The sequence below is a fragment of the Periplaneta americana genome, chromosome 1 (assembly GCF_040183065.1).
Source record: "Periplaneta americana isolate PAMFEO1 chromosome 1, P.americana_PAMFEO1_priV1, whole genome shotgun sequence".
Classification (NCBI taxonomy): domain Eukaryota; kingdom Metazoa; phylum Arthropoda; class Insecta; order Blattodea; family Blattidae; genus Periplaneta; species Periplaneta americana.
In genome coordinates this window covers 33,946,171-33,967,101 of record NC_091117.1, presented here as the reverse complement: position 1 = coordinate 33,967,101, position 20,931 = coordinate 33,946,171, and the positions used below count along the sequence as shown (strand labels likewise).

Sequence of the window (20,931 nt, the reverse complement as noted above, 5' to 3'; positions counted from 1 at the left end):
CATCAAAATCACTCAGATAACCTATAAAATGAATAACCACACTTAAAAACACGGTGTGAATGCTGTGTATGCTACAATCTCACCTCAAATAAATGTTTTCCTTTTATATCGTAATTTTGTAAAGTGAGACAGATTCCAGTGACAATCGGGAGGAAATTAAACGCAGAATAAATATGGGAAATGCGTGTTATTATTCGGTTGAGAAGCTCTTATCATCCAGTCTGCTGTCCAAAAATCTGAAAGTTATAATTTATAAAACAGTTATATTACCGGTTCTTCTGTATGGTTATGAAACTTGGACTCTCACTCTGAGAGAGGAACATAGGTTAAGGGTGTTTGAAAATAAGGTGCTTAGGAAAATATTTGGGGCTAAGCGGGATGAAGTTACAGGAGAATGGAGAAAGTTACACAACACAGAACTGCACGCATTGTATTCTTCACCTGACATAATTAGGAACATTAAATCCAGACGTTTGAGATGGACAGGGCATGTAGCACGTATGGGCGAATCCCGAAATGCATATAGAGTGTTAATTGGGAGACAGGAGGGAAAAAGACCTTTAGGGAGGCCGAGACGTAGATGGGAGGATAATATTAAAATGGATTTGAGGGAGGTGGGATATGATGATAGAGACTGGATTAATCTTGCACAGGATAGGGACCGCTGGCGGGCTTATGTGAGGAAGGCAATGAACCTTCGGGTTCCTTAAAAGCCATTTGTAAGTAAGTAAGAGACAGATTCCAACGCCATCTTGCGCGGTGTGACGTCAATATTTCAGCGCTACCGATATGGAACAACGCGAATACACTACGTATTGTGCAGCCGATATTGGTATTGTATTTTTTTGCAAGAGAAAAACTCATCGTTTATGAAATAAGTTTCGTAGTTTCGGTTCAGGGAAAATATTCTCGCTCAGACTGCTATGGTCAGGGCCGGGTATTTATGGAGATCGCGAAAATCACGACGTAATAGATATACAATAGATTTTACTAATCTTTACGAATTAAGTGATTCTGATTAATAATATGCGGATAAAATAATCGCGAGAAATCGCGAAATAGAGTTATAATAGCGAAATATGAAGACATTCGCAAATTGTTACTATTGCGTCATTTTATAGCGATTTTCATATTCTGAGGTTTTTTTCGGATTTTTCTTGCTCTTGAATTTGTTATATATCCAAGTAGGCTACATTACATGGTATTCCAGGTGTTCTGATTACATTAGTGAACTCAAAAGACGGAGAATTCAACATTTCACTAATAATTAATTTGAAAGTGTTAATTTGAGGGCTGCAAGTTTTCTTTTTTTCGTTTTTAATCAAATGTGTGTTAAATACAGTCTCAATTTAACAAATATTGTCTATTGGCCATACCGCATCTTTACCAGAATCAAGTGAACCTTTAATGTTAATTATTTGGAAAGTAATATTCATACTGACTTAATACTCCAATTCCAAAATAATTGTATTTTCCAAAATTTCCATTAATCTCCGCCAAGAGTACAAATTAATCTCCATAATTACCTGCCCCTGACCATGGCACTTGCCTGCCGTTCCGGAGTTGCGCTAAGTTACATTTGTTCGGATAAACTTTCTGCACATTTAAAGAACAAAGCTGAAACTCTTTCAATCATTTATTATTATAATACACTGTTCTCTTAAATTGACTGAGCATATTGGGAATTAAATCAATGGCTTTCTAAAACACGCTATGAAATGTTTCTTATAAAACAATTATCTCGAAAAGGAAGCAAAAACGAGCAAAATTGTATGAAACGTTGTTTGGAATGTCTCAAAGAATAACTCCTTGAAATTAACTACATTACTTACGGTTAAACGTGTATTATCGTGGAACGTGTTCAGATTATGCTATCCAGTGACTGTAGTGCTCAAAGGTAATGCCCAAAGATAAGGTCCAGTAGCTTAAGTATCCAAAATAAGGAGATGTAATCAAAGAGTGGGTCAATATAGTTCGTTCACTGCAAAGTGCTTCAATATTCAGGAAGGTTCAGTATAATATAAAAACGTGAAGGTTGAGTAAAATAATAAAAAGCGGTCCGTGACATAGTGGTTCAGTATTCCGAAATATCGAAAGAGTGAAGATTAAGGAATTGAAAAGGACTGAATTATTAAGATGTTTACTGGTATCTAATAGTTAGGGTTGCCAACTTTTTTGAAGAAAATACGGGAGACTAAGGAACCGACAAAAATTCACATGGAAAATGAACAAATTATCCAGTTCCGCTACTAAAAAAAAAACAGAAAAAAACTTTGTCATTCTAGCATTATAAACAGGTTGTTACTATATCGAATATCGTGCGTAATCGACTTATTATAGCACGCGAGTCAATAAAAGCAATGACGTAACCGCTGTGACGTAATACCGGAACGCTTGCTATCTTGCTTACCATTTCTGCGTGCGACGTAACAAGAAATGAAGTGCAGGACGGAAGGTAACGTATCATTTATTTCCAATCTGTAATATCATATATAACAGCTGTGTGGTTCAGAGAAACTATAAATTAACGAAATAAAGGAACATTTATAATATAACCTGCAAGGTCATCCATTTCTCTTTATTCAGTGTCAATGCGAGGCGCAAGTAATCGATACGAACATATAAAGACTCTGTCAGTTATGGATCCCGAATTTCTTTCATAATTTATTTCCTAAAATTTATAATGCTAAGATGTCATAAAGTGTTTTATCCAACTTGTGGATAATCTTATTATGACACTTGTGAAAATTGTCGCAAGACGATAGTGACACTTTCTCAGCTAGACTTATATTTAAAGTATTTCAAGATATTTTGTTTCGGGCAGTAGTTGAGATCGGCTGCAGTTTGTAGTTGTGATATAAATAGATGCGTCGTGTTCCTGTATTGAACATCATTCAGTCCAATTATTGTTCATGAAATAAAGCATCCTCTTTGTATGAGCATTACTGACTACTTGGTATGTTTAGAATAAAACTCGCCAGTTTTTTTCTTTTTTTTTTTTCCAAATTTATAACATTAAAATGATTTGATTTTAAACGAGTGAGCACTAAAATTCATTTCTGGCAAGCATTACCTTCTACAAAGACTACCCATTTTAGTGTATCTCAAAATTTATCATATAAATCATCATTCACTGCAAAATCAAATAAATTTTTATATTGTGTAAAAATAAGAGATAAAAATGCTCGAGAAGAAAAATAGGGAGCTGGGAGTCTGTTAAAAATTAGGGCCAAATAGGGAGTTCCCTTGAAATACGGTAGAGTTGATAACTCTAGTGTAAATGTAAATTTAGCTTCCCTTATGAAAAGGTTGCCAGATTTGACAAAGCGTATTGCATATAATTTGGAAACACACCTAAAAGGTAAAATGATGTACATTTGAAACGGTTAGGGAATCGAATATACAAAATGTCAGAAAAATTTACACCTAAGTAGTATTAATGTGGTGTGTGACAATCTTATGGGGATGGTTGTGCACGCCCGTAAATAATACAGTTCCTAGTTTGTGCTATGAAGTCACTTAGCAACGTGCTATTTCTGTCACATAGAACTTGAAAATTGCAGTGACAGAAAGACACGCCTACCCTTCTGTACGGACACAATTTTCACTCCGATAACCTAAATGGAACTAGCAAATACTAGAGATAATGTGACAGGTGAGCTTACAACGCGCGATGTGTGATAGACGCAGATCTGAATATTATAACTGTTATTAAGACTGATGGAACCGGCAATCATTCGCAAAATAAGAATGTTGATTTTGTGGTTATATTAACAGAGAGCTTCTTTTGGGAAGATGAAAAATTATATTAAAAAAATGCTCGGAATGCCATTGTATTTAACCCTTCATGCTCGTGCCATATTTTGCGACACCAGTACTCGCTCGGATTACATTTGTAATCCATCTATTTTTAATAAGCAATTCTTTTGCACATATGAATATGTAATTTTACAACATATAAAGAGTGCGTCAGAAAGAACGGATGGATTTCAAACTATCGATACGCAACGAGGAGAGAGATATAGTGAGGGGGACCACGACTGTTGGGTCAGCCATAGAATGCAGTTTCAGTTGAGAATATGGTGTTGGTCTGGTGTACAACGTGCTTTCATCGTAGAGAATTTTTGAAAAATGAAGAGTCTGTGATCGCCACTCAGGACTCATTTCGACATCGGATGTCACGCTAGGATTCCAACTCGGAATACAATTTTGCGGTGGGTGGCTTCATTTCGTATCACAGGTTCAACATTAAAGAAGAAATCACCTGGACGAAATTCTATTGCACTGAGATTGTCCGAGGCTACGGTAAGATCTCGCGCCCTGCGACTTCTTTCTTTGGGACCATTTGAAGGCGTAAGTTTGTAAACATCGATCACATACACTGGACGAACTGAAGACAGCGATTCGTGAAGAAATCGTGGCAATTGCACCAGCTATGACTGTGAAAGTGATGGCGAACATCAGAAAACGCCTCGATGCCTGTATTGAAAGCCAAGGACATCATATGGATAATGTTGTTTTCCATAAATAAACTGCATGTATTGGTGAATATGTTGATAACAATAAATTTTTGATTTGATGAATCTTTACAATTTTCTTGCCATGTGAAATCCATCCGTTCTTTCTGACGCACCCTGTATAATAATATTACTTTACTGATTCTATGAAACTATTTGTGATATAACAGTGTAACTCTGTTTCAAATGTAATATTTAAATCAGTGATGTTAATAAAATATAAGTGATATTATGATCGAAACGATATAACTCATCATCATCATCATCATCATCATCATCATCTTCACTTCATGGTTTTAGGCTTAATGCCTGTTCCGTCTTCACATTTTATTCAGTTCCATCTCTTCCTAGGACGTCCGACATCTCTTTTGCCTTTAGGTTGGTATTGTTGTATCAGTGATGGAATTCTTTCATTATCCATTCGAGACAGGTGTTCTTTCCACTTTCCTTTATAATCTTCAACTTTTTCGTTTATGTTGTATATATTTAATTCTTTACGGATATCCTCATTTCTTATCAGATCCCTTCTTGTACACCCCTTTATTCTGCGAAGAAACCTCATCTCTGCAGCCTGTAATTTATTTTTATCTCGTTCTTTAATTATCCATGATTCGCTTCCATATGTCAATACGGGTACTGCCATAGTTTTATAGAACTTTAGTTTTGTTTGTACGATATAACTAAAATCTCTATTCTTATTTTATAGACTTAATTGTTAGTTATTAGAAACTACACTCTACAGTTATAATTTTCTACTCCTAAAATTTAAGTCACTATTGGGTTCAAGTTCATGCCTGTTTCATGTGAGAAGAAATCATTGCTTTGCATTATCAAATGTGTCCACGTAATCATTCATATTGGAGGATAAAATAACCACTGCAGCAATAGAAAATACATGTAAAAATGTCTTATGAACGACTCATAGATAATAGCGTCAGTATGCGTTATACTTCCCCCCCCCCTCGCTGTTATTTATATTCGCTTTAACATCTTTGGTCATATCGCGAGTTAATCTTTGGTTGAAATCCGAAGACCTGTATACTATTGTTGAGATTGGTTCTGTGAACTAGATGACGACTGTATATATATATATATATATATATATATATATATATTACTGATTTGTTATGAATATGATTTCGGTGATGAATGAGGTTAGTGATTTTCAGGGATGTTGTGGCCCGAATCTCCTGACATTTGCCTTACGGTTGAGGGAAAACTATGAAAAATCTCAACCAGGAAATTCAACCCGACCGGGAATCGAACCCGGGCCCTCTGCGTAAGAGACCAGCATGATGACCCCTACATCACAGAGGTGGTCTACACTTTCCAGTTCATTCATTCATTCATTCATTCATTCATTCATTCATTTATTCACTTATTTTATTCCATAGATCTTACATGAGCAATGACGCTTTAAAATGTGGAACAAGTCAAAATTTTACAATATTACAATTACAATTTTTACAAATTTTTACAGTTTTACAATTTAGTAATTTTCTACAATTTTGTGCAATTTTTTATAATATTTAGGCGAGATGTAGTGAGATGAGGTGAGGTCCGAGGATTCGCCAAAAGATTAGCCGGCATTTGCCTTTTGGTTGGGGAAAACCTCGGAAAAACCCAACCAGGTAATCAAATTGTTGTATTGTTGTAAAACCTTGTCACGATTACAACTTTTGAAGTGCCCATTCCATAGGAAAGTCTGTTAATGATTAATATCTAAAAAGTAAATATTAATAGCCTATTGTCCGTATTTCTGGTCAGTTGTAACCCATTTTTTGAACTGATGGCTTTAATACCTTCACTTACCCTATGCTTAGAGTTTCTTGCTTCACTTTTATTTCATTTTAATACATTTGTGTTGTTTAAAAATGTATAATTATGTCTTTCTTTCTTTTTTTCTTTTAATTTTAACTACTGATATTTATTGAAATGGGTTAGAGAGGGAGAAGTGATGGTCTTCGCATGCGCAGTCTCCTTCATTCCAGCCTTTCGTACTGCTCTAACTCGCACAAAAACGGTTTCGGAACGCACAGATAAGAAGTGCCAGAATTCTAACGCGAAAGTCTGACACCGCGAGCGTCCAGGTGACCCCTAAAGTGTATCGTAATGTAAGTAAGACGTTTACGTCAAAAGCTATCATAATCTTGGTTTTGTTCAAGGGAAATACAACTCCGTCATCACTGGGATCTGAACTTGGATCCGCAATCGTTGTAAGCTATATCTAGAAATCTAATCGCTACTTTCCTACAATCAGATTTGGCACCCAAAACTCTTCTGGTTCTGAAACTCTTATTACACTGAACAACAATAATTTTGCTCCGACTTAAAACAATGTGTCCCTTATGGTTTGATGTTCGCTGAATGCGAAAATGCATCTCTTTTCTTCGTATCACTTAAGATTTCATTTTCTGATAAGCGCTCCCCCAGGAAACAACTGGCGCTGGTTGGGGGTATAAACCAAAACAAAACCTAATGCATTTTATGAGTTTATCACTTATTTCCGGTTTCTTATGGTTGTTGGCAAGTTATTTAGTACTTCTAATAAGTAAACAGATATTATTTGTGCCTTCTAATAAGTAAATTTCATAACAGTTCAAAGTGAGGCCTATGCAATGAACAAACAAGGGTGTGGTTTTCAGTAATTAAAGGAAAAGCTTACCAGTTTGACTGAATGCAAATTAAAAGAGGGTATTTTCATCGGTCCACAAATTCACAAAGTAATGGCTGACCCTTTGTTTGAAGAAAAACTTTCCGTTACAGAAAGAATGGCATGGCGCGTTTTCAAAGACGTTTGCTCAAATTTCCTTGGAAATTCTAGGGCAGACAACTACATAGAACTTGTTGTGGAAACCATGTTAAGTGCATATGACAAAATGGAGTGTAATATGTCCCTCAAAATATACTTTTTATTTTCTTATATGGATTTCTTTCCTCCTAACTTTGGAGCGTTAAGCGACGAGCATGGGGAAAGATTTCATAAAGAAATATCTGAAATGGAAAGGCGAGATAAAGGAAGATCATCATCCAGCATGCTTGTAGACTATTGTTAGTTGCTTGTAAAATACAGTTTCGGGTCTAGTTATAAACAGAAGTCACCCAGAAAATTATTTTAAATGTAAGTTCAAATTCCGAGATTTTTCTCATTATACGCATGGAATACTTTTATTGTTGCTGTGTTATAAACTATATAACACCATTTTCGTATCCAGTACACATTTTTCAAGTATTACGAGGCATTTTGAATCTGTAGTGTTGTAATTTTTATCAGTAGCAGTGAAAAATTAAAAACAAACAAGTTTTGTCATAAAAAATTCAATTCATTTTCTCCGAAAAATGGTACGTGATGGGGCAATTTGGATTTTAAATTCAGATTTAGGGCACACATATTAGTAATATTCACCTATTTTTATTTCGGAGCAAAACAAAAAGTAAAAATTTGTTTCGGAATATGTATGATAAGAACTTTCTTGTGTTAAATATTATTAACGTACCTTGTTAACATGTTTCGACCTATTTTCGGCCATCTTCGGAACTGGTCGTTGTTGGTCTTGGCGCCTCTTGTTTCCTCTGTGGGTGTGTTCGTAGTGTAGAGTCAAAGAGTGTATGTGTTTTGAAATTGAGTTGTGTGTTGAGAATATCGTTGAGGTGTGTTTTCGTGTGTCTGTATATTTCATATTGTTCTAGTGTGTTGAGGTTCTGGCTTTTTGGTTGGATGTGCAGTATTTCCATGTGTGTTGATGTCTCTGTAGGTGTGGTTGGCATTTGTGATGTTCTGCATATGTGGAGGTGTTTTGTAATTTTGTTATGGCTGTGATGTGTTCTTTGTAACGTGTTTGAAATGATCTGCGTGTCTGTCCTATGTAGAAGTTATTGCAGGTGTTATATTTGAGTTTGTACACGCCTGTGTGGTTGTATTTGTTTGTTTGTGTTGTTTGTGTGTTGAGATGTTTTTGTAGAGTGTTATTCGTTCTGTATGCGATGTTGTAGTTTAATTTTTTGAATGAGGTTGCAATTTTATGTGTGTTTTTGTTTTCGTATGTTAGTGTAATGTATTTTTTTTGTGTGTTCTTGTGTTTGTGTTGTATTCTTCTGTTTTTTGTGGTTTTGTTTTGTCTTACGTATTATGTTGTATATTATGTTGGGGTTGTATCCGTTTTCTTGTGTTATGTATTTGATTGTGTTTAGTTCTTCGTTGTAATCCTGTTGGTTCTCTTCAAATGTAACACCTGCAACAACTTCTACATAGGACAGACAGGCAGATCATTTCAAACACGTTACAAAGAACACATCACAGCCATAACAAAATTACAAAACACCTCCACATATGCAGAAAACATCACAAATGCCAACCACACCTACAGAGACATCAACACAGATATGGAAATACTGCACATCCAACCAAAAAGCCAGAAACTCAACACACTAGAACAATATGAAATATACAGACACACGAAAACACACCCCAACGATATTCTCAACACACAACTCAATTTCAAAACACATACACTCTTTGACTCTACACTACGAACACACCCACAGAGGAAACAAGAGGCGCCAAGAGCAACAACGACAAATTCCGAAGATGACCGAAAATAGGTCGAAACATGTTAACAAGGTATGTTAATAATATTTAACACAAGAAAGTTCTTATCATACAGATTCCGAAGTAATATACAGTGTTAAAAGTTGTGTAATCAAGATGTATAATAATTTGTTGTTCAGTGTTATCTGAGGTTTGCTTCTCTCTGACAAACCAAGTTCTTACACGTACCTCCACTTGGTGCGCCGATTCTGAAACCACGTCTTCACTTGAGCGTCCGTCATCTTCAGTGTCTTGGCGAGCGACGCCCGCTCCGCCGACGCCAAGTATTTCTGCTTGTGGAAGCGTTTCTCCAGCTCCGCGATCTGCAGGCGCGTGAAGGACGTCCGAGGCTTCTTGCGTTTCGGCGGGGTTCTGTTCTGGTAAGGGTGGCCGATCCGCCTCGTGATGGGGAACGTGGCTGCAACAAATGAGAAAGACTGTTAGGGTCATGTAGCAAGAACCTGGGCCATTCGAACAGGTATAGCCATATGTGAAATGCTACAAAAGTACCGGCGAAGGGATATGTGAATTTCCACAGAGCTACCTTCCCTGCCGGCAGAGGATACCTGCGCTGAGATAGTGTTCTCGCCTCTTATAAATTTGTCACTGATTTCGAAATTGGTGGTTAACTTACAGAGGTGTGAAAATTATTAGAATAATCTTAATTTTAAAGGTTTTTTTAATAGTTCCTTCACAAATATTAATTGAATTGATGAACATTGGTATATATTACTATACTGATGTAGGATATATTTACTACTAACAATGCCGGAAAGCATTGTTGTACATTGGTATTTTTCTTATTTTACAATTGTTATGGGAATTCAGAAATTATTATATTATGTTTGCGGAATTGGAAACATAAAAAATTATATGCACAAAAGAGATGTATACGTTCATTTGGACCTTCACAACAATGTAAACGCAAAGAACAATTTGTTTAAAGCATTTCTTAATTAATTTTTTATGTTTCCAATTCCGCAAACATAATATAATAATTTCCGAATTCCCATAACAATTGTAAAATAAGAAAAATACCAATGTACAACAATGCTTTCCGGCATTGTTAGCAGTAAATATATCCTACATCAGTATAGTAATATTATATACCAATATTTATCAATTCAATTAATATTTGTGAAGGAACTATTAAAAAACCTTTAAAATTAAGATTATTCTAATAATTTTCACACCTCTGTACGTTTACGGCCTACCGTTTCTTCGTTATTTTAGGTCTCATCCCGGCATTTGTCCTAGAGCAGTCATGTCAATTGATGCCCATAGGCACAAGCGCGCGCTTTAGAGCCCAGGAGAACCTGAGCGCTTTACAGCGGAAAGGAAAGAGACAGACGAGATAGGTAGTATATGCCGCTTGGTCGAGCTCTGTACAGGGATGGCCAGCATTGATTCAATGAATAAAGGAAAGAGAACGTATTAAAACTGTGCCCATGTTAATTTTCAGATTTGTCTGAGAAGTATAAGTGCATTATAAGAATGTAAGTTTTAACTTTAATGCTCATTTTCCACAAGCTTGCTTTTTTATTCAAAAGGAATACTTTCTCAAATTTTTTTTAAAGAAAAGTGAAATTTTCAGATATGTTCATTTAGTAGCTTTACAGGTACTGAAACAATATTTTCGTAAATCTAATATAGGTCTATCGTAAATACGTATTACTGAAGATGTGTATTACAAATTTTGAAAATATTCGCATTGGAAATGTTTGTAAGGAAATGAATTTACAAAGCAACTACTGTTACATCATAAACAAAAGACATGTGCCCATGTGTTGTAAAAACGTCAGCTCTATAGCTTCAGCAGATTTCGAGAAAATAATTTAATATTCTGATGACAGGAAGTTGCGCACCATTATTACCTTAAAAGCATAATGCAATAAGAGTTTTGTTATGTAATATTAGTTACAGTTAAAACAATATCTAGTTGTTTTGATTAGCTTATTGATTGCTTTTATAAGGCTAAAGATACCATCAATATCAATTTTAACTTACCATGCCATACTCAATCTCTTTCTTTGGGATATAACTTTCTTTATGAACGATCTTTCATTCACTTAGTACATATAGTTGTACTACTATGAAATTTATGTGAATATCCCTTCTTAACTCTTCATTATGTTATTAACGTTTAAAACACAACTGAAATATTAAGAAATTGGTGTTAGTACCTTTGTTTTATAGACAATATAGATAATATCAAATAGAAAGAAGCCAAATAAAAATAATGACATAAAATTTCATGTTCCGTTTGAAGTTTGTGCACCACTGTTTTCTTAATTAAACAGGCTGCTTATTCATATATCTAATCCTTCCTCCTTCCATACCTAGCGCTTGATGCCCGCGCACGACGTTAAACTCAGAAGAATGCGCTTGCTTTGACATCACTTTCCTAGAGCCTTATACTAGTGACAAACTACAGTCGCTAATCGCGATTACCGAAAATGTGTGGACACACTAGGTCAAGCTTCGTCCCGTCTGGTCAACAGTTGAATTACCATAAAGGAAACAATTTTCTTAGTGTAGGCCTACAACATCTGAAGTTCATACCATTGTTTTTTTTTTTTCATCTTGATATGGGAATTTATATTTTGTTAAAATTTGTACATGTTTTATAATGTAAACTGATATAGTTTATACCATTACTATTTATATTATTTTGGAAATAGATTTTATAACCTACATAATTTATATAATTAAGCCTAAGATTTATATTATTTTTTAATAAACATATTTTTTAAATTAACCCTAACCTCAACGATATCGTAGTAATGGAGACTGGAATTAAAAATCTATAAAAAGATAGTTCAAGTTTATAATCCATTATTTATTGAAATGAAACATCTTTCAGTAGCCTTTTATTGCCCTCTATATATGATTAATTCGTCTGTCATTTGTTAATATATTTCTTTTTTTTTTTTATTTCCCCTTGCTCCGAATAATAGTCCAAATGCTTCAATCTGTCCTTGTATATGATAATAATCCCTAAAGTATTGAATTGTAGGGTCATAAATGGTCTTCTTTTCTTCATGTACTGCTACAGGTTGTTCAACTGCAGTTTCAAAGCGCACGGTGGGATCGATGATAATTGCTCTGTCATTTCCTCTATCAATGGCAATGATGTCAACTCGGCGAGAACTTCCATCTTTTGCAAGGCAGTAGACTTCTTGGTGAACCTCGTAGAGACGTAGAAGGAAGGAAGATTTTAGACTCATTAATTCGTTTCTTTGTCACAATTTTCGAGTATTATTGTTACTGAAATATGAAGAATATTATGAGAATAAATCGAAATGGGGATGGCGGAGACATAAAAATAATAATAAGGGAAAAACTGCACAACCAAGATTTTGATTACAAAAATATCTCAGAGAATCTACCTGGAATCGAACCGGTTGACTGTGCTTCGGATGTCCTGCTTGTTGCTGATGAACACAAATCAAAGCGCTGGGTGAATCCTCTGTATGACGGCGTGAAATAATTCCGCGTTATATCTCCGTGAACAACTCGGGTTACAGCTGTCATATTTAAGAGGCGGAGAGATGGAAAGCGAAGAAAGATGGCGCCGACCTTGATATCCAAGTGCAGCCAATTCTGGGCACGAGGTATGGCTGCCGTTGCTTGAGCGTGTAATTTGCTCTGTGATAGGTACGTACATGTTTTGTAATTCTAGCGTAATCTGCCGTTCCGCTCGGCACGATAGTAAAAGTGATCTTACTCTTTTCATAACGCTGAGTTCGCCTCTCCTCAATTCGTTTCGCGATGCTTGGTTGTCTATTGTTTTATAGCAATGAAAGTTGAGGAATGTGCTAGTATGTTGTTGTTTTTTAATAGGCCTATACATGTTTAGTGTTATTTAACGATACATGGAAATATTTAACTTTCAAGCAGTAGCGCTCTTGACACAGATAACCAGGTTCTCTTTACTATACTATGGATCAGAAAAACGTGGGGCTGAAGTTCTACCGGTTCCACGCTCCACTTTACACCCTTCGCCCGGCGCTGTTGTCATGTTATGGGTAGGGCCGTGACATCGGTATATTTGTATTAGTCTGAGGTGAACATACGACGCCCCGGACAGTATGTATTTGTTTTTATTTTATTGGGTTATTTTACGACGCTGTATCAACTTCTAGGTTATTTAGCGTCTGAATGAAATGAAGGTGATAATGGCGGTGAAATGAGTCCGGGGTCCAGCACCGAAAGTTACCCAGCATTTGCTCATATTAGGTTGAGGGAAAACCTCGGGAAAAACCTCAACCAGGTAACTTGCCCCGACCGGGATTCCAAGGACAGAATGTAATCGACGTGTTTGAAGTACAGGCAGCGGAAGTGAATTTGACACACGCCTACGGAAGCACGTTCCGTGTTTTGTATACGATTATTGCGTATTATAAAATCGATATAATACAAACGTTGTATAATAAGGTTAATATAGGAAAGGTCTAAAATGCTGATGAGATTGAGAATAATAGTTGGAAATCATATTTAAATTGTCACAAATGTGGTAAAACATAAGTCTGAAAAAATGTTGTTCTTTTTTTTAATATTTAGAGTTTTGCATTACAGTTTTAAAATGCCGAAAACGTATATGGCGAACAATTTTGCTTTCTCTATAGCCTATTTAACTGTTACATCAATTTATTTATGACATCAACTCCGCACCTTACTTTTCTTGCATGTTGTTCAACTGGTTTCGGTTCCTGATGCATTAAACAACATTTATTTTCAAAGTTTCAAATGAAAATGACCGCCGAGTGTCGGATAGGTTAACCTTGTATGCGGAAAAACTGCGTTTAATACGGCTGAAACCAAGGGCTCATATTTTTTAAGAATATGTTGTTTTTATGAGTAATGTATAGTAGTTAACATTTATTACAATGGTTTTGAGATATCCCATAACATCAGTACATTAAATTATGACGTGGTTACATTTGCCTCATAGTTTTAATTGCTTGGGAGTAATTGTAAACATGTTTTACTATGGTTACATTTCGTACTTTTCAGTAATCAAAGAGACCCCCACCCAACTACACTGTAGAGGATTTAGAGAGGGTTGTAAGAGATGTGAAAAATAGTAGCTACAGTTATCGTGAAGCTCAGGAGAGGTACTGAGTTCCTATAGGCTATCCGTCATATATCATACTTTAAAGGTACGAAATGTAGGCCTACCCGTGACCAAAATTGGAGTTGGAAGGAGTACAGCTCTTTCTTCTGAAACAGAACAAATAATGTCCAGTGTCTGATGGCCCGTGCGAAAATTGGTGTTTACAATTACCCCCTCTCAAAGGGGTAAATGTAAACACATGGGGTAAATGTAAACTAGCAATTAAAAGATGAAAAAAAAAAGTCAACCTTATTATTTTAAACCCATTTTCAGGGAAAAGAAAGATCTAAAAATAACACATTGTTTCTTTGTCATGCTTACCGTTACTGAGGGTTGTGTAATGATAAAATATATTTGAAATCAGTGAAAGTGTTTACAATTACCCTGGTCTACCCTAAATAAATAAATAAGTAAATAAATAGCCGAAATAATTGATCCTACGATCAGATTTGAAATTTAAGCCATTCAACCATCTGAAGTGAACGAAGAGAAAAAGAAAATGTACGAGCCCACGATTCAGTACCTATCAGCGAAATACAACATTGAAAAAATCACAGTTACCGGTCTCTTCTTCGGAGCGAGAGGCACCATTCCGAAAACCTTTGTAAAGTGGAGGGAAAAATACAAGCTGAAGAAAGATCTTCAAGATGCCATCGTCACCACCATAATAAAATTTTCTGTAGCGATATGTCGCCAGCATCTCAATTTAAATTGTACTAGGTCCTATTTTTTTCTTATCTCTTTTGTTTGAAACCAGTTTATATTTTATTGTGAGCCATTCTGTGTCGCAGGGCAAACCAAAATATTGGGTCAGACCAATAAATTAATTATAAATAAGTAAATAAGCAAATAAATAAAAAAACTTCCTGCACGCAGGCAAAAGGAAAGACTGTATTAGCCATGCCAAAAACGCGAATCGAGAAAGTGAAGGACGTTAATTACACAGCTGCAATGAATTGCAACTCCATATCAGTCACTTGACGTTATAATCTGTAATTAAAAAGCGGAAACCAATCAGTTTAATTCCGGAACTTCACTTGTCAATTATCTCAGTTTATCATTGCATGCATGATACTTTCGACTGAGAGGCAATTGCAATAAAACAGAATTGCCGCTTATAAACGACGTACTATGCATTAACGTTAAACTGTGTTAAGCATCGAAGTCGCTTCCAGTACTAGTTCTGTCAAGCACTTATCAGTATCAATAGGCCCTAATTATAATATTGGCATATGCTTTGAAACTAATTATTTCGCGTTAAGCGTCTGCAATTATCAAAGTAAAATATAGGCCCACTTTAGTTCATTCAAACAAATCAAGAACACAAAGCTAATGTAACACCTATTACACACTATCTTAATAGCAAAAGACCGATAAATTAGTTCGAACTGCATTAACACAAACGTTAAAAGCCCCTTTGCTAAAGCCAGGTCTATGTTCACTATAACTAGTTGCAATAAAGATGAACTTCACTTCATAAATAACATAGACCATAACGAACGTTCTTATATTATATAAATTAAAAGATACTTGTTTTCTGTAAGAACTGGTGACGGGACTAAAATGTCTTTGTGTTTATTCATACCAGACTACGAAAAATAAGACTAAGAATATATGAAAGGAGGATAAGAGCTGCTACTGCTCTGATAACTGCTACTACTCACGGTGCAACAGCCACGCATGTGGCCAGACCGAGCCTAACACCTGCAATCTAGTAGTCAACTGTGTATGTACCAGACGAGATAGGAGCGAGGGATGGTCAATGCTGCGAGTCCACACACAAAATAATGTTTTTCAATGGCTTCTCCTTAACCGGATTACGACATCTATAGTGGCTCACCAACGAGAAAAATATGTGAAAGAGGCACAATAAACGAGTAAAAGAAGACGAAAAATGAACTAGTGCCAAAATAAGAAGGGAGGGCTTGAGAGGGTGGGAAAAGGAGAGGAAGAGTGAGCGAGTGAGAAAAGAGAGGAAGAGTGAGCAAGTGAGAAAAGGAGAGAAAGAATGAGCAAGTGAGAAAAGAGAGGAAGAGTGAGCGAGTGAGAAAAGGGAGGAAGAGTGAGCGAGTGAGAAAAGAGAGGAAGAGTGAGCGAGTGAGAAAAGAGAGGAAGAGTGAGCGAGTGAGAAAAGAGAGGAAGAGTGAGCGAGTGAGAAAAGAGAGGAAGAGTGAGCGAGTGAGAAAAGAGAGGAAGAATGAGCAAGTGAGAAAAGGAGAGAAAGAATGAGCAAGTGAGAAAAGAGAGAAAGAATGAGCAAGTGAGAAAAGAGAGGAAGAGTGAGCGAGTGAGAAAAGAGAGGAAGAGTGAGCGAATGAGAAAAGAGAGGAAGAGTGAGCGAGTGAGAAAAGAGAGGAAGAGTGAGCGAGTGAGAAAAGAGAGGAAGAGTGAGCAAGTGAGAAAAGGAGAGAAAGAATGAGCAAGTGAGAAAAGAGAGGAAGAGTGATCGAGTGAGAAAAGAGAGGAAGAGTGAGCGAGTGAGAAAAGAGAGGAAGAGTGAGCGAGTGAAAAGGAGAGGAAGAGTGAGCGAGTGAAAAGGAGAGGAAGAGTGAGCGAGTGAGAAAAGAGAGGAAGAGTGAGCGAGTGAGAAAAGAGAGGAAGAGTGAGCGAGTGAGAAAAGAGAGGAAGAGTGAGCGAGTGAGAAAAGAGAGGAAGAGTGAGCGAGTGAGAAAAGAGAGGAAGAGTGAGCGAGTGAGAAAAAAGAGAGGAAGAGTGAGCGAGTGAGAAAAAAGAGAGGAAGAGTGAGCGAGTGAGAAAAAAGAGAGGAAGAGTGAGCGAGTGAAAAGGAGAGGAAGAGTGAGCGAGTGAAAAGGAGAGGAAGAGTGAGCGAGTGAAAAGGAGAGGAAGAGTGAGCGAGTGAGAAAAGAGAGGAAGAGTGAGCGAGTGAGAAAAAAAGAGAGGAAGAGTGAGCGAGTGAGAAAAAAAGAGAGGAAGAGTGAGCGAGTGAGAAAAGAGAGGAAGAGTGAGCGAGTGAGAAAAGAGAGGAAGAGTGAGCGAGTGAGAAAAGAGAGGAAGAGTGAGCAAGTGAGAAAAGAGAGGAAGAGTGAGCGAGTGAGAAAAAAAGAGAGGAAGAGTGAGCGAGTGAAAAGGAGAGGAAGAGTGAGCGAGTGAAAAGGAGAGGAAGAGTGAGCGAGTGAAAAGGAGAGGAAGTATAAGTGAAAAGGAAAGGAAGAATGAGCGTGTGAGAAAAGGAATGAAAGAGTGAGCGAGTGAGAAAAGGAGAGGAAGAGTGAGCGAGTGAGGAAAGGAGTTGAGTGAGAGGTGAGAAAAGGAGAGGAAGAGTGAACGGGTGAAGAAATGAGAAGAAGAAGAAGAAGAAGAAGAAGTGTGAAGATTGAGAAAATGAGAGGAAGAAAGAAAGGGTGAGAAAATAAGAGGAAGAGTGAGCGGGTGAAAAAATAGGAGGAAGCATGAGGGGGTGAGGAAATGGAAGAGCGAGCAGGTGAGAAATCGGGAGGAAGAGTGAGCGGTTGAGGAAATAAGGAGAGTGATCGTGTGAGAAAAGGGAAAGAGAAAAATTGAGTGAATGAGGAAAGGAGAAGAGGAGAATTGAGCGGGTAAGAAGAAGTAAGAGAAGAATTGAGGAAAGGGGAAGAAGAGAATTGAGCGGGCAAGAAAAGGGGAAGGGGAAGAGTGAGCGCTTGATGAAAAGGAAAGAGGAAGAGTGAGCGAATGAGGAAATTGCAAGAAGAATGATTTGAAAGAGTGAGCGTATGAGAAACGGGGAGGAAGTGTTAACGGGTGAGAAAAGGGAGAGAGCGAGAGAGCTACAAAGCTGATGAAAAGGAAGAAAATATCAATATTTGGCAAAAGTAGTGGAAGAATATGGGTATACGGAAGGATAAAAGAGGAAATAGGCAACAAGGGGAAAAGTCAAACTTTAGAAGGAATGGAAAATAGAAGGAAAATAGAAGAAAATAGATTAAAAAAATGCAGCGAGGACGTAAACATTAACAATTGAAGCCCAAATTAAATTCCTCCTCATTACTTAATATAATATAATCTTAATTTCTTAAGGGAAGACTCCACTGAAAATCAAGAAAATTTTTCCAAATTTTTTTAGCTATTTCACTTATTCAGAATTTATATTTTCATACCCCAAATGGATTCAGCTCAATTCTGATTACAAATACTCGTAAGTTTACACTTTTTAAATTAAGGCTGGAAGGGGGCGTGGAATTTAAAGAGCTGTCAAAATTGTTTTTCATCAAAGAATTCTTTTTTAAAATTTCTAGTAACTTTTTGTTGGCTCCCTGAAGTTACTAGATGAATGTAGCGGAGGAGAATATTAATTTACATAAATATTCATTTTATTTTCAAATCTATTTTTCTGTGTTCATTTTTGTTGATTCAACACCAACTTTCTTATGCCAAATATTAATCAATCTGGATGAAATTTTTACTGCAAGTATTTATGAGGTAGCTGCATGTTTCTATGCATTTATTTTGTGAGAAATGCTGCTAGTTTATTTTATTAATATTTTTCTTAATGCTGCTAGTTAATTTTATTAATATTTTTCTTAATGCTGCTAGTTTATTTTATTAATATTTTTCTTAAGAAAAATATTAATAAAATAAACTAGCAGCATTTCTCACAAAATAAATGCATAGAAACATGCAGCTACCTCATAAATACTTGCAGTAAAAATTTCATCCAGATTGATTAATATTTGGCATAAGAAAGTTGGTGTTGAATCAACAAAAATGAACACAGAAAAATAGATTTGAAAATAAAATGAATATTTATGTAAATTAATATTCTCCTCCGCTACATCCATCTAGTAACTTCAGGGATCCAACAAAAAGTTACTAGTTTTGTAATCAGAAATTTTAAAAAAGAATTCTTCGATGAAAAACAATTTTGACAGCTCTTTAAATTCCACGCCCCCTTCCAGCCTTAATTTAAAAAGTGTAAACAAACGAGTATTTGTAATCGGAATTGAGCTCAATCCATTTGGGATATGAAAATGTAAATTCTGAATAAGTGAAATAGCTAAAAAAAATTGGAAAAATTTTCATGATTTTCAGTGGAGTCTTCCCTTAAAGCCTTCAATTTGTTAAGTTGTGGAAGATTGCGTTAGTGAGAAACCAATTTCTTTATGTTGCTGATGACGTAAGTTGTTCTGTACATGCGTAGACGGACGTAAAAAAGACAGCATGTACTAATTCGATTCAACCCCTTCTCGTGCGAGAATCGCGGCGCGGTTCGATGGCGATTGAATCGTATCAATTGCGTCGATATGCGACACTGTCGTACTGCGCCGGCTGTTAATGGTCGGAGCTATGTTGGCTCGGTTTACCTAAGCCGCCCATTTGTAGCAAATCCAGCCAATCACAATATGCCACATGTTTTTGTGAGCACAATGTCTGTGTCATTACAGCTGATAGCAATCAAGGGAATGAACAATGCTTCTGATGTGAGGCAGAGGCAGCCATTTTAAACATAATGTTGGAAGGGGCGCGGATAATGCAGCGATATGGATTATTGATGTTCTTTTACAAGTTGAGCTTGAAGTATAATATCTAGGGACCGGCAGCATATCAAGAAAATTTTGACAAAACATGAAATTTATTTTAGTAAAATATGAAAATATAGTATAAATAAATACCGGTATTTCAAAGCTAATATATATATATATATATATATATATATATATATATATATATATATATATATTAGCTTTGAAATATATATATATATGAAATATATATATATATATATATATATATATATATATATATATATATATTTGCACCAAAGAGAACAAAAAAAAAGTTCTTACTTAGCTGGATTCAAAACTCCGCTCACGGCAAGAATCGGGTCACGGACCTCTTCGTTGGAAAACACACGCACTATGTACAGAGAAATATACCATACCATAAATTCAACCGTTATGAACTGTATAACTTATATAAAAATCGATTCTAATTCATTTTATTCTGGACAGCCGTTATAAACATCACAAGTAAGTTTTCTATAAACTATTCTTTGGTAAAAGATTACACCTGTCAGTAATAGCCTATTGTTCTGTCTATACATTGACAACCCATTACGTTGGAAAAAGAGGAAAAATTAAGTAGACAACAAAGTTGATAATATAAAACTGTTAAAAAATTAATTGATATACAGGGTGATTCATGAAGTTCTCCTCGGCTTATAGAGGTGATTCATGAGGTTATTTGGAACAAAAGATGTAAATAATTCAATGGAATCACATTTATAGGCTAATATGAAGTTATTGTAATTTCAAAACAGGAGAAAAAAACTTTTATTTCAGAATTTTATTAATAAAAATACAAAAGAATAATTAAAATATAAACAATTTATTGTTTATGTATCAATCTCTTTCATCTAGAGTGAAATGAAATATTTTCGAAAATGTCTCTCTGAATCTCAAGGCATCGACCCGTACCAGTGTGAACCGCACGTGTAGCATTTCGTAGCTTCACACGTTTGTTCCTTATTGTCGCCACGGTATCCAGAATGCGTTAAAGCAACTCTTCGCGTGTTTGTACCTTATCCCGAGATAAAAGTTTAATAAACAGCTATTATCAATAACGTGAAGTAGTTATGGCAACAAACATGCCTAGCGCTCCATTCACTATGACGCGTTTCGAAAATTGTTGTAACTCCGTAATTATGAATGTGGTCCCATTAATTTATTTACATTTTTCGTTCCAAATAACCTCAGGAACACCTCCGTAAACCG

General features: G+C 36.0%; 1 protein-coding gene across 2 annotated transcripts in view; it reads right to left on the bottom strand.

Moving 5' to 3' along the window:
• Nucleotides 1-20,931, bottom strand: part of C15 (homeobox protein C15) — a 322,205-nt gene that overhangs the window by 56,867 nt on the left and 244,407 nt on the right. For both annotated transcript variants that reach the window (XM_069818128.1, XM_069818134.1), the window contains exon 2: nucleotides 9,295-9,523. In XM_069818128.1, coding sequence (XP_069674229.1) covers nucleotides 9,295-9,523 — 229 coding nt within the window. The remainder of the gene's footprint in view (nucleotides 1-9,294; nucleotides 9,524-20,931) is intronic.